General features: G+C 39.1%; 1 protein-coding gene and 1 long non-coding RNA gene across 3 annotated transcripts; one reads left to right on the top strand and one right to left on the bottom strand.

The window, feature by feature from the left end:
* The first annotated feature begins 1,679 nt into the window (after nt 1–1,679).
* Nucleotides 1,680–11,550, top strand: LOC146484541 (uncharacterized). Its single transcript, XM_085104623.1, has 12 exons — nt 1,680–1,927; nt 2,474–2,530; nt 5,086–5,212; nt 5,579–5,668; nt 6,673–6,803; nt 7,021–7,098; nt 7,332–7,380; nt 8,177–8,310; nt 8,833–9,204; nt 9,458–9,702; nt 10,212–10,278; nt 11,065–11,550. Exons 1-12 carry the CDS (start codon nt 1,828–1,830, stop codon nt 11,325–11,327), a joined length of 1,713 nt encoding a protein of 570 aa, XP_084960749.1. The 5' UTR covers nt 1,680–1,827; the 3' UTR covers nt 11,328–11,550.
* LOC146484542 (uncharacterized) lies at nt 7,397–14,054 on the bottom strand. Of its 2 annotated transcripts, XR_014863595.1 has the most exons (5): nt 13,957–14,054; nt 13,771–13,880; nt 9,443–9,679; nt 8,793–9,063; nt 7,397–8,271 (listed from the first exon to the last, which is right to left on the bottom strand). It is a non-coding gene; the product is annotated as an uncharacterized LOC146484542 (long non-coding RNA). The 2 variants fall into 2 exon arrangements; XR_014863596.1 differs by lacking the exon at nt 8,793–9,063.
* Nucleotides 14,055–14,056: the final 2 nt, after the last annotated feature.

Consider the following 14,056-nt stretch of genomic DNA (forward strand, 5'->3'; position numbering starts at 1 on the left):
GGTCTTGCAGTGGCCCAGTGGGGTCTTATTTTCATCATGATCTCTCGCTAGTAGTATCAATCATCTCCGTTACCGATGGGGCCTGCATCAAATAACCGAACTTAACTGCATTCGGAAGAAATCTATCTAATTGACTAAGGTACATGTACTTGGAATAAGGCAATTAAGAGGCGATTAAGCTAGCCTTCCAAACACTGAGATATCCACCGAAATAAACCGTTGATTGCCCTTGAAGACAGCACATGACCTTTCTTCTGCTGTGCAAAACTAGCACTCTAACCATACTGAAGTACCCAACCTTCCCCTTCTCGCTTCTGCTTCAGTATGAGTCTTATGACTGCAGTACCTCTTAAACTGAAGATAGTCAAGCTGACAGGGGCGGGTCCAGAAAATCCAGCCAGGGGTCTGAAGAAATTGTACATGTCAGGGCGAGAGTGCACGAGCCCCCCACCGCAATGAAAATTTCACATTCGTGGAGATTCTGCTTTACAGCATTCTGGGAGCATTTGTGACCAAAAGTTAAGGTTTTGGAAGACAGACTTTACGAATTTTTTTTTCAAATGATTGATTGCATAATACCATTCGAAAAACGGTTACAAAAACGTTTTACAAGATAAAGGCGGGCGTGACCTCTAAATCCGCCCCTGAAGCAGGGTGCAAAACAACCAGTATCAAGTAAAAAATCACCAAGAAATCGCGAACTTTTTTTTGCATGCTTTCGATTCGCGTCGTTATGCCGTTGGCTCAGGTTACGATTAAATTCATTTCTTCCACTGACGAGGGATTATCTCACTTTTTCTGCTAGTGACATGCCAGGTTATTTGAGATTTATCTGACGCATTCCAAAGCGGTTTCACAAACTTTGAGTCTCAACGGATGCACTCCGAACTAGAGAAAGACAATTCAAACTTTTAAGTCAGGCATGGTAAAACCACTCTGGTAATAAATCCTCAAATCAAGAAAACAAACCGCCAGAAAATCAAAGGACAACATCGTGTTCATAATTTCATCGCTGTTAGTTTTATTGACTAAATCTAAAAACAAATAGATTTCATTTTGCCGTGGGTCTGTACTCTGATAATTCACAGAGGACGTCAAAACGTGGTAAGAACATAAGTCACGCCACTCGTCTGCGGCCGGCTCGTAGCGTACTTCTTTGTTTTCACCACGTTTTGACGTCATCTGTGTGTCATCGGTAGAGTACAGACGCACGGCAAAATGGAATCTAACCTGGGAAGTTGTCAAAACTACTACACTCAAACAGGACCCACAAAACCACAAAATGGTAGTCACTAGCTGGCTGCAACCCTCCGCCCCCACCTCCTCAACCGCAAAAGATGGTGTCTTTATTGCTTAGCCACCCCTCTATCCAATATTCTGATTCAAACCATACTTTTCTTGTTTGTCTAGCAATGCAGGCTCTTACTAGCTGAATATTTCTGTATCAACTAAACTGAATGTTAAAGCCAATCAATTTTTTTCGGTAATGTTCACGCTGAGAGAGGTGGTGTCTTCCATAACCCCCCTACCCAAGACAAGCCAGGTGGATCCTCTTCGAACGAACTTGCTATGACCCGCGGGTGTTCCCTGACAGGGCAACAAGTCTAAAATGGCAAGCCGCGTCGCAGGCTAAAAAGGGCGGGAACTTTTGGCGCCAAAACTGTACGGGGAAACCGGCTGGCAAGAGGCTGGCAATAAAAAACAAAACAAACCGAAAAGAGTCCTAAATTAGCGAGAAAGTGGAAGAAAATGCTGACTTTTTGCCCAACCTTATAAAGGGATACAGCAGGATAGATAAGTATCAGGAAAAGATTAGCAATCTTGAAGATGCAGACGTCAGATTTGAACTCTCCAGTCATCCCTCAACGCTTAGTTTCACAGCATCAGCAAAGTTCACCTGGAATTGAGAAGCTCATTCAGAAAGCAGGTAAGACTTGAACGTAAGATTAAGCTAAGCTTTCATTTAAACTTACAGTAACGTTTTAGGCGTTAATTTTCAATTTTGTCTCAAGCCTTTAACTTAAACCTATCCAAAAGACGACCAGGCATCATTTATTGTACAGTTCGGTTACGAGCCACACAAGAACTTGTCTCGTGTCAGTAAAATAAGGTTGAGCTTATGATTCAGTCATCTACGAAAAACGAGACTAAAATCAAAGACAGTAATGGTAGATTTTGTCGTTCTAAACGTTTCAGCTCCTTGGAATAAGCCATGCAAACCGCTTATATGTTACAATGGAAATAGCTGCGATAATCCGAGATAAGATTAATCTTACTAAAAAACTTCGACCCTTTGTTGTGATTGCATGTCTTTCAAGATAAACTTTTTTCAGCCATGGTCTCCATAAGCTTGTTTGAACGGAAGTTTTAAACTTAATTCAGACATTACTGGTAATTAAAGGAAAACTGCCGCAAAATAATGGTTTACCTGACTTAAGCCTTAAGCTTATTGTTTATTTTTCCTAAATGACAGAATTTGAAAATGCGGAGCAAGTTAAACTGATTGAGACAGAAAAACAACGATATACAGGTAAACTCCTTAAAAAAATACGTTATATGTAAGCTTATTTTGAATGTAATTTTAGAATTTCTAAATTGTTCGAATATTCGTGTTGAGTGAACATTTCCAGGACTTCCTGAGTAATAAATACTGGAAATTGATGAGTGATTAGGCGTCCGCTAGGCCCGGCCATGTTTTTCACGGATGATTTCAATGATCCCTGCACCCGGGGGAGGGGGTTCTCCCATATATGGGCTAGATAGGTATGTGCCGCCCGATAGGGTATGGTTTTTGAGGGTCTCGATCCTTAACTAGGGTATCATTTTTGCACGTGTTGGCGTTGTGTTCCCGCAGTGATGGGCTACCTAAGTTATATCAGCTAAATAATGAAAATTATTATCCAAAAGATAAATTATTATTTATCAGCTAAATAATGAGAATGGGGAGGAGACGCTTACCGTGGCGCTCGCTTTTCGCGGCAAAGCCGCGGGAATTGCGGTTTCGCAACCAAAACTCTTGCGCGCGCAGAAGCAATTCCGCTAGCTCAGCAGGCTAGCATAACTACGAAACAAACTTCTCTGAAAGATGTTCCATGGTTATGATGGCATATTATTAAGCTAGGCTTACTCTAGTATTCTATGCTTGATGCTTAACTTCCGATGTTACAGGAACGAAATAAAGCCGTTCCCGACATTAAATTCTTAGTTTTTGTTTATCCCTTGAATAGGGTCTCATTGTTCGGGTTTGGGGTATCAATTTTCGTTTGTCTCATCCTTTAACACCTATCCGAAATTTATCAGAGTACCCCCCCCCCCCCCCCCCCCTGGGTCCCTGCACTGGCAAGGAAAGTACGTGCACTAACAAGCAATCTTCCCCTTGGATGAAAAACCAATATAAACCAAAAGCGTTTTTATAACCTGCATGGATAGGACATTTCTGAGCGATTGTTATGTCTCGGGCCTATAGGAAACTCTTTTGGCCATAAACTGATCATTTTTTTTGTAATCGCCCTTTAACTTGATATCTCGTGAAACTGCATGTGTCGCTCGGTCAGTCGAAAAAAAATATATCACGACTCTTGATTATATCTTCCCGCATCCCGCGTGACTGCCATTTTACAACATACCGCTATCAGTCTAAAAGGCGTGTAGATAAGATATCATTAAGAGTGCTTTAGATGTGAGAGTTGTCAGAATCAAGACAAGGCAGATTAAAACTTGGGAAACATGTTAGGACTTGACCAACACCAGAGAAAAGGAGCCATGAAATTAACCAGGAACCTTTTTTTTTCTACTTTTGGAAAAAATTTCTCGGTCTGACGATGGATGACCAAACATTTTATGGGAGGGCCTTTTGGACACTAAGTGGTCAAACCACGTATATGCTGCAAGGAAAACAAACGTTTTTCCTGGGACGATAGTCACCCCCGGTAAACTATTTCGACTTTTATGTTAAAAAACGAAGCCTTGCCATACTTTGAAGTGTGCATGGCATTGGCCAACCCGACCTAGTTCAGATGATTGATTGAACTGACTATTGCTTATATTTTTTTTCAGTTTTGTGGATCTACTACACTGTTGAGAGGAGGTTTTTGCCCCACACTTGCTCGGTTAAGGTTACCCTATACCTTCAGAGGTGTCTTCAGAGGTGTCTCACGTCCAAGGGATGTAGCGCGTCCGGTTTAAACTGTAGATACCAGAACCCTTATATCAAATTAAAGCTTATAGAGCTGGCTATCAAACTAAACCAAGAATTTTGAAATAAAATGAATTGCCGAATTTTTAGCGCCGGTTTTCTCGAATCAATTTTTTCACTTGGAGTAGCCACTACAAAGAGCTAAAACTCAAAAGGAATTTGTCCGTTTGCCTTCAAATTTGGACAGTAGCTAGTTTAACATATGAACAACAAAAACGTGTCGGCAATTTTTTTCTTTCGAAATATTTTTTCTCCGAGAGCGATTTTTGTACGATCACTACACATTTTTTTCATCCTATTTCGAAAATGCTCTATAACTTTTCATTGTGATTGAATATGGCAAAACGCAGACACGTTTTTTAGCGGTTTTGGTCCGGAAACTGAGGAGCAGATTAAATTAGCGAAAAACAAAATTCGCTTTGACTTGTAGCTTTAAAAAGATGATTCGGACGCTCGCATTTAAAGGTCGTGAAAAATTCGACAATTCATTTTATTTCAAAATTCTTGGCTAGTAAGCTTTAATTTGATATAGGGGTTTAGGTATCTACCCTTTAAGCTGGACGCGCTACATCGCTTAAACGCGAGACACCTCTGAAGATATAGGGTAACCTTAATCAATGCATTGCCCTATTCATATCAGATATATAATTTAAGACTACTGAGAGAAAACTGAAAGGGTGATAAAAAGGAGAAGTGTTTCTAACCCATTTTGATCGAAGAAAATAACTAAAGGTCTTAGAGCGTGTTGAGACTAGAGTAGTTCAGACAATCATGATTCCGCTCCCTCAGTTTTAACTTTAGGGCCACCTTTCAGGCAAGTCTAGATCCACCATTATGTTACTACTTGTGAAACCGAAAAACTCTCTGCGTGTATATTTTCACCGTGACAGCTCTTTTGAGACAATTGGACGAGAAAACCCGCCAAGTAGAGGAGTTAGAGAAGTCCACAACACAGCTTGATGAGGAAGCTAAACAGTTATACAAACAGTTTACTCAGAACAGGGAGATATGCGAAAGGTATTGAGCCTTGTAAATTGAAAAACACGCAATCATTAATTACATTTCCTTGTTTGAAATGAGCAAAGACCATCGTTCCCTCATAAACTGAGCGCCAACAGAGCTCGTTTGAGTATAATTTAGTTTAAAATGGTTAATAAATGAAACAAAGAGAATGAAGACATTAAATTAGCAACCGTACAAATATGATAAATAATTCATGCTGGATAAGTGAAAGATCCTCACTGCCTCTGCTACAAATTTTTACGCCGGTGTCAATTGTCTGGTAAGGAAGCCTAAAAAGAATGACTCATACTACAACTGGTCGGACTAAAATTATTATTACCATACGCTTAACATTAATTCTGTCACCCACTTCATCTACAGCTTAAAACGAACCAACAGTGTTCTTCAGGAACACGAAGAAGCATTACGGAGGAAGAAAGAGATGGTGCTTGCTAAAGCACAACAATCCAGGCAAGAGTTTAACACGCCACCACCTCAACACATCCATTTTTTCCCCTGACCGTCACGTTCGGTTGGTCAGTGGCAAGCCGGAGGGCGAGGGAGGCTGACAAGGGACGGCCTGTAAGATGGAAGAACGGGCAATTACCCCCACCTCTATGTAGGGTCAGGCCGCAGATCACCATGGGTTTGTGAGAATACTCACAAATCCATAGTCTAGAAATAAGACTATCAAAGGCCCCTGAGAACAAAAATGCGAGATTTTTCTTCGTTAAAAAAAATATGGCGGTCTGCGGCCTCTTCCCACATTGAGGCAACACAGAAAACCGTAAAAGTTTAGAACAAAAATTTGCCTTTCAACCTGGCACTCCTAAACTGTTATTTATCCCCACGAAATCAAAGAGCAACTAACGCATTCTTGTTTTTCACGTTAAAATGCTTCTACCAATAGTGTTGTTCCGCTGCTTAATTATATATAAACCATACACAGCCCACAACAAGCTGATATTCTGACGAAGGGCTAGCGCTCGAAACGTTAGCTTTTGTATTAATGGTGGCCAATTTAGGTTTTTAACTCGGTCCAGAAAAATACGAAAAATAGAAGGTAACAGGAATTAGTAAGGCGAACATGAGTTAAAAAGGTAACTGATTTTTTGTCAATTTGTATGTGAGTTTGCTAAAAAGAGCTCTTTTCAGTGGAGTCCAAAAAGTGGTCGTTGGTCACGATTCGCCGGGATAAACGGGGTCCCAGTGAAGAAAATGACTGGGTGTTTGTTTGCGCACGAGTGAGTGGTCGTAATAGAGAGGTGGTTCCATTGAAGTTCCAGCTGACATAAAACCATCTGAATCCCAAAACACTCAAGCTTCGGTGTGAGTTGAATAAAATTTAACGTCGGGAGTAACTGCAAACGCCAGACCTTCATCCCAGTCGCATTCAGTATTTTAACGTCTGACAGTAGCATTTATGCCCGCCGTTAAGTTTTATGCAACTCGCCCTTGGTGCTCGTGATTTGTAGGTTGGAGAACCAAGGCGTTCTTGCAAAGTACCAGGCAATATGGGACAGATACAAAAAGCAGTATGAAAGTAAGGCAAAAGCAAAGGAACTGGAGAGGATAAAGAACTGTACAACGCAGGATGAAAAAGAATGTAAGTCAGTTTGATGATACACTTCCAGTTTTAATAGAGATGTAACAGACATGCTAAATCTTTAAAGCAAAAATCTCTCTTTGGTTCTTCACATCTTACACAGGAAGTACTTGAATAGTATGTTGTAATTAAAGCTGTGCACATCTCTTTTAAAATACGGCGAGTCTACGGCAAGTGATCCCTTTCCACTTGTTTCTATTTTGTTGTCTTCCTATAGTGGAGAGGATAAAATCCACAGTTGCAAAACTTCAGAATGGTATTTCAAGTATGGAAAAGGAAAAGAAAAACATCGAAGGTACAGAAAGATTTCCATCATTTTGTCAGAGTATGTATGGTAACTGATTTTACACCATATAATGCATAACTATGCGATAAGAACCTTTTTAAAGAACAAAGAAATACAGATAGCTTATTTGGTTGGTTACTTACCAAAACCCGAGAGCGAAAAAATAAAATTGTAAGATAACCCTTAAAATACATGCAATATTAAATAAATTGATAACTGACCATTCCAATCACTAATTTCAGAAACAATAGAGAAAGGATTCAGATCAGCCATTCCTGTGATCATCAAACTGTATCCATTTAAAGTATTCAAGTATTTACCATTTTATTTAGCGTAATAAATACAAATAAATAGGTGACCAATCCAACTACATCTTTACGTCGGCAATTACAGCTACCTAAAAGTTCACTTAATGGTCTTGCAGTATTGACTGAGTGGAGTTCTTTTTTTTGATTTTTATTCAAACAAATATTTTACAAGATATGTCTAATTCAACAGAGCTGGTTCCGTCTTATAATTATTAACTACATTTCCAATTTCAAAACTTCACTGAATCTTCAATATTTCTTATTTCTCTTAATTTTACCAATCTTTCTAGAAAAACTACTCCTCCCAAATATACCCAAAAATCACCCAAAAATTCACAAAATACCCCACAACACAAATTCACGATATGATGATAGGGTTTTTGGATTGCCTGAAACGCGAACGCGATATTTCCATTAAAGCCATGTCAAGTGGCGGAAAAATGGCGTTCAGGTGTAACTCCCCCTTAAGGACTAAAGCAAGTGATAACAGACAAAGGCCTGTAAGCAAAAAGGATTGCACAAGTTACACTCTGAAAGATCGAGAGCTGGTACACTTCAATCCGGAATTAGTTTTGAACCACTAGAGTACAAAATAATTATCCTGGTGATAATTTGGCGCAATCAGAGGGGAATATCAGATATTAACAGTTCATATTAAGGCTATTTGGTTTATTATTTCTGAATATGGCCTATCGAACACTGGCACCTTAAATCCTCACCATCTTTTGGTTGCTACGGAGGCCTTCATCGCCTTGATTTTATTCTTTGACAACAAGAAGTGCTCAGTTAAATCTTGAAACAAGAAAAACTGCAGGCAATTTACATGAAGTTAACGCCAAAGTAATGCACACAAAAGATGAACTGACTAGGATATCTGAGGAGAAAGAACAGAAAAACACATCACCAAATAAAGGTATGATTATCTAGACTATCATGAAGTTATAAGGCCCACAGCACTTCCAAACATCACGGTCTTTACACACACTGTTGTAACCACTAATGAAAGTCTCAAAAACTGTAAAAAATCGAAAAGCATTGTACATAATGTTACCAACAACAGAGTCCCTGATGCACAGGAATTTAAACCATGACTTTCATCAGCCAGTCAGGAGCTGTGCAAACCACTGAGCTACATAGCAACACGTGGTGAGCTGAAACTAGGTCATTTCTTCACAACAAAAATAACAAACGGTCAACAACTAAAGCAGCGGGAAAAAGAAGCCCGAATTTTATTTTTGGCTTTCTTGCTGCAGCCTTTACTGGCTTAACTTGCATACATAACTGCAATGGTCTTTCATCCACAGTTTACATTTCGATATAATGTGACGTTGAACCTCTCCTTACAGACACCTCTCTAATGTGAAAGGGAGTAAGGGTGAATAAATCAGTCCCTACCCTGGTTTTAAATATCATTCTGCAATTCTGTTTTCAACAGCAGCTCTTTTAACAGAAGTGCCACACACACCACTTCAATCTCCAGTGAGCCTAGTACCACTTCAGCTAGCAAGTCCGCTTGCCAACCACAGATTATCCTCAAAGCCAGTGCAGAATCAAAGTGATGAATATATGGAAGAAGAGCCAGCTAAAGACAGAAGCATGGATAAACAGCAACATCACGAATCAGTGCAGGATAAAGGGCTCTCTCATGTACAGAATGAACTGTTACCTGAAATAACCTCAGATAAGCAGCTGAGCAAAAATTTTACAGACAACCAAGCTTTCGAGACAAGTATAGCTCAGGATCAACACTTATACATTCAGCCACAAATTCAGACCACAAGTGGTGCATTGGAACAAATTGTGTGCTGTAAGTTTATATGACTGCATTGCTAGTAAAATTAAAATATATTTTGGCTTCAAAGCAAGTCTGACTGAGCTGTTTTTCAAGTTCCATGCAGGGGCGATGTTGCCTCCCATGCCTGAGTCCCTACCTTGTTAACCGTATAGCATTTAACAACCCATCAGTAATTCCACATATCCATTGCATATCTAGATCAATCTACGGTAAGTGTTTTACAGTTAAGTAATGCTAATTGCCGCTTTACATGTTAATTACACAGCTGTCACTGTGAGTCCCTTCATCACTTCACATCACACTGAGAAGGGATCAGCCTTCCCCACAACACCAATATCAACAGCTCAGCATGACTCTGGTTTTAATCCAAGTTCAGAAGCAACTAACAGTCCATTTAACTTTGAGATGCACTCAAACATCATCCAGCAGCTCACAAAATCTCCTGGAGATGGCTTCCTGTTTCAGAGTAGGCCAATGTTTGACAGTTCTGTAGACAGAAACAACGAACAGGTCAGTTAAAAAGCAAATTTATTATTTTTTTTGGTACATCACCAATCTTAAGTAAGAAAACTATACAATGCTTTTTTTATCAAATCATTGGAAGACCACATATTTTAATGAGAAACAGTATCCAAAGTTTGGGTGGGAGGGGAAGGTGGGGGAAGGGGTATTCCAGTGACCTCTCTCTTGCCTTGAGCCAACATTGAAATGGCTACATGTTATAATTTTGAAACCACAGCACCTTGCTCAAGTCTTGCAAATCTTACTTGAGTCAAGATGAAAACTCATTCAGATCCCACTGTGACTAATGAGAAGATTTTTTACTTGAACTGGGGTGCTGTTTTTTTTTATCTTTAGAACATTCAGTGAACCTTTCTTGTAGTCAGGTAATTCATAAAAAATTAAATATTTGGGAGATTCAGACCCCTTTCAAGTTTATAGTTCTACTGTATTTTCATTACATGTAAAAACCAAACTATAACTATAACATTGATATCTTTGTGTGTGATATATCACAGGCAAATGCAGCAAATGCAGATTTCTTATTCAACATACAAGAAACAAGGAACTTTCCTGGACCTACAGGTTAGTATATAAATTCATAATAAATTATAATAAAACAAAAGTCCTCTTGAAACAATTCCTTACTAGTTTGCATGATTTCTGCCGCAAAAATTTAGTGGAGTGGGCTTAAGCAAAAAGTTCTGAGAGGGTTTATAACCAGGGGGTCCTAAAGCTGGTTATCTCAACTATCACGCTATATGGATTAATGCAATCTCTAGAAAATATGCCAAGTGAGAAGTTCAGAGAAAGCACACAGAAAGTGGACTGAATCAGGGAAAAGCCCCATTGCATATAGGAAACTTTACTATCCATCGCTTAAAAAGCCCTTTGCTATGTATACTCATGCTTGGGTCACAGGAACAAGTTCTACAGTGTAGTGTTTTTCAAGGCATGCAATAGTTCTGTGTAACGATACGCAAATTTGAGTTGCCTGATCAGCTTAATTGATTGCATGAGCAATCCACAAATGTCATCAATATAATCATATACAATCATTAGAATTAACACAGTGATTATAAGCTATTAGATAACATTGCACAATGAAGTGCATTAAACAAAAAACACCAGAAAATAATCAAGCAATAATAGCAAAGCAGATTTAATACAAAAATCATTAAGAAACTATTACATGCTAATTTGTTTATATTCCCAGTAGAACCCTTTACTTCAAAAGTTTAAAAGTTATTTCATCATTCAATGCTTTTCACCTTATATTGAACTAGAATGTTTCAATCTTCGTTTTCGATGCAAAATAATCTATTGTGGATGATTTTAGACCATAAGTTGGTTCCTACTTATTCTGAACAGGGTCAGGTGGTGAATTGCGTATGTCTGGACAGACTTCAAACCTCTTTGGGTCACCAATGGAGAGCACAGGTGGCACAGGATTCTTTGGGACAAGTCTATCTCCATTAAATGGCTGTTCCATCTTTGGAGAGGCTAGTCCTAATCAATCTAATCAACAACAAACAACACCAGAGTCTGCTGAGTTCAGCTTTTCTTTTGGTGCTAAATCTCCTACAGCTTGTGACAACACACCAAGCAGATCAGCCGCATTTAGCTTGTTTTAGAACTTTAAAACTCCATTTTAAACTAAAATTCTTGAAATCTATTTTTTCTTCACAGGGAAAATGTATCATTAATTTTTTAACACATGCTCTTGTATGTTTTGGGAAATGATACTGACTGCTATTGATAAGCTTTAGTCAATAATTTTATTTTAATATCAAAATAATAAATAATAATAATAATTATTGTTATTTCCCTGTGGCCAATAAAATGATTGAAGTATTACTTGCTCCACATGAATGAATCAATTTTGATCCACAATATTTTCTAATTGAGGATAAAGCTATTTTACTTTGTTGCTGCCAGATTGAAGACGTGGGAGTCCAAGGCACCTTTTGTTGCCTGGTTATAAATATTGATTTAATTTCCTTGGAGCCATGCGGAGAGATGGAGTCCTTTCGATCTTTATTTTAAAAGCAAGAACCTTGAAGCCCTATTAAACCCTTATAAGACCATTTCTCCAATCAATTTTCTTCTGACCTTTGTGAGAAGTGATGTTCTGACGTCACAAGTACCACAGAATTTCCAGTGTTTTCTTGAACATGTTGCAGTAAGGCTGCACAGAGGCTGATTGGCTCCACTACTTAAAGCCAATTTACTAGGTCCCTGTATTTAAGCGAACATGAGCTCTAAACATGAAAATGGTGATTCAAAATTCATTTATTGATGAAATCATGGCCACAAACTGATCTGCATGTTACAGATCACACTTTCATGCAAACTAAAATAAACTTGAGAAAAGTCGGCCCACCGTTTTCAAGTTTACCTGCACAAATAGCTTCCTTGTTTTTCAGTGTTTTTCTATAGCTTTAAACAGTTATTTTGAGGTTTCATTCAATTCTATGACCAGCTTAAATTCTCCAAACTTATGCTACCAAGCCCCTTTAAAGTCTTAAACAAACAAACAAAAGAAAAAAGGCCTTAAGGCTAGAAAGCAGGAGGCACTGACATCAGAACTTGAAGCAGGAAATGAATTTCACTTAGAAAACAGTCCTTAGGAAACCCTTTTCCCCTCTCTCCAGGGCTGAGTTGCTCGAAGCATGGTTAGCGCTAACCATTGGTTAAGAGGTATTAAAACCTATAGGTTGTTATGGTATTTAGCCCAGGTGAGCGCTAACCATGCTTTGAGCAACTGGGCCCAGGAGCCAGATATCCACAGGATTCTACCAATACACAAGGAACAGGGAGAAAATAAAAATGCAGCCCTCCTCTCTGCCTTGAAATTGGACAATGGGAGTACCCTGGATTTGTCAAATTTGTCAGAACAAGTCAAACTTACAAATGTATGTCAGCCCTGTTCATACTGAGATTGGTTAATGATATTGACCTCAGATTGCTTCTGGGATAGTTACACTACCATTTTAGCTAAGAAATAATGAATGCCCAAAAGTGGACCGGAGGGGCATGCCTTGTTGATACTCAGTTCATATTAGGACACATTAGGATAACTTGGATTAGGACAGTGATCAAGTTGGTTTAATAGTTCAAGTACTACCCCCTCCCCCCATTCCCTTTCACAAGCTCAGAAGGAGAACTAGAGAGAAGGTGTGAAGGAGTTTTGACATTTTGGATTTTTATTTGGAGGGGTGGAGGGGCAGAGAAAGATTTTGCCCATTTTTTCCTTTTTTTTTTGGGGGGGGGGGGGGGTAGTTTTTGTCCATCGCTATTTTGGGGTTTAACTGATTTGTATCTTCCGGTAAGTTCCAGATGTTTGTACCCTCCTGGCATCTGAATTGTTTGGAAAAATCGCTGTCCTAAGACACTGCAAAACCATAAAAGGAGATTTTCCAGATTAAATTGCAGGGTGTCTCTTAAAATCATCTCAAACACGCAGAGAACTCACGAGTTACTGATGAGAGGAAACGGCACGAGTTTCGGAAGTCTTATAAACACGAAGTGACTGTTATATAGCTCTTAGTTACTTCCAGGTTTTCGGGTCAATTGAAGATCTAAAGATACCTTCTTTTAAAATTATAAAGGAATGCACGTCCGAATTGAAGTGTTTATTGAATTCTCTGACCTCTGGTCCCTAGACAGTTCCTGTCATACGACCTACCGGCCGGAAACACGAGTAGGCGATCGAATAAATCACAGATCAAACTAATCGGATCAATTAACCTCCAAAACCTCAACTCCAGTCCTCGACAACTGAGTATGGTGTTGATTCCATATTTTGTACCTCTCACACTAACCTATTTTCTCGTCATCACGCAAAAGTAAACATTTGGAAGCGTTGCAACACGCATTAGCATTTGATTAGCGGCCCGTCGCAAGTACACACATTCAGAGTAAAGTGTTTATTTTATTTTTGAGGGTACACCAAACACTATGAATCTTCAACTGACAGTTTCCTGTCTACTGTCTTTTGAGATATCATCAGCAGACGAACCCTTTACGCAATGTAATGCTATTAAATTCACCAAATCTTAAAACTTACAAGGTAACCTGATTTAAAAATCAAACGAAGCATGAAATCGGTGCAGTGATTCGAGCAAAACCTTGCGGCATTTAGACTCCAAAACGGCGGGTCGGAAGTCCTTTGTGCGGAATCGTGCCTGCCGAAAGTGACACCTTATATTTAAGTAAGCAGTCTTTCCTAACCTGGAGCGTGCCTTTGTATACAAGACTTACCTTTCCTTTGATCTCGCGATTACAGAAGGCTGAACAATTTTTTTCGCCGGCAAATGCACTCTGATCGCCGAACCATAAAGTTTTGATCTTTTTGTCATGA

This window comes from Pavona decussata, unplaced genomic scaffold (assembly GCF_977016875.1).
Source record: "Pavona decussata unplaced genomic scaffold, jaPavDecu1.1 SCAFFOLD_32, whole genome shotgun sequence".
NCBI classification, from domain to species: Eukaryota; Metazoa; Cnidaria; class Anthozoa; order Scleractinia; family Agariciidae; genus Pavona; species Pavona decussata.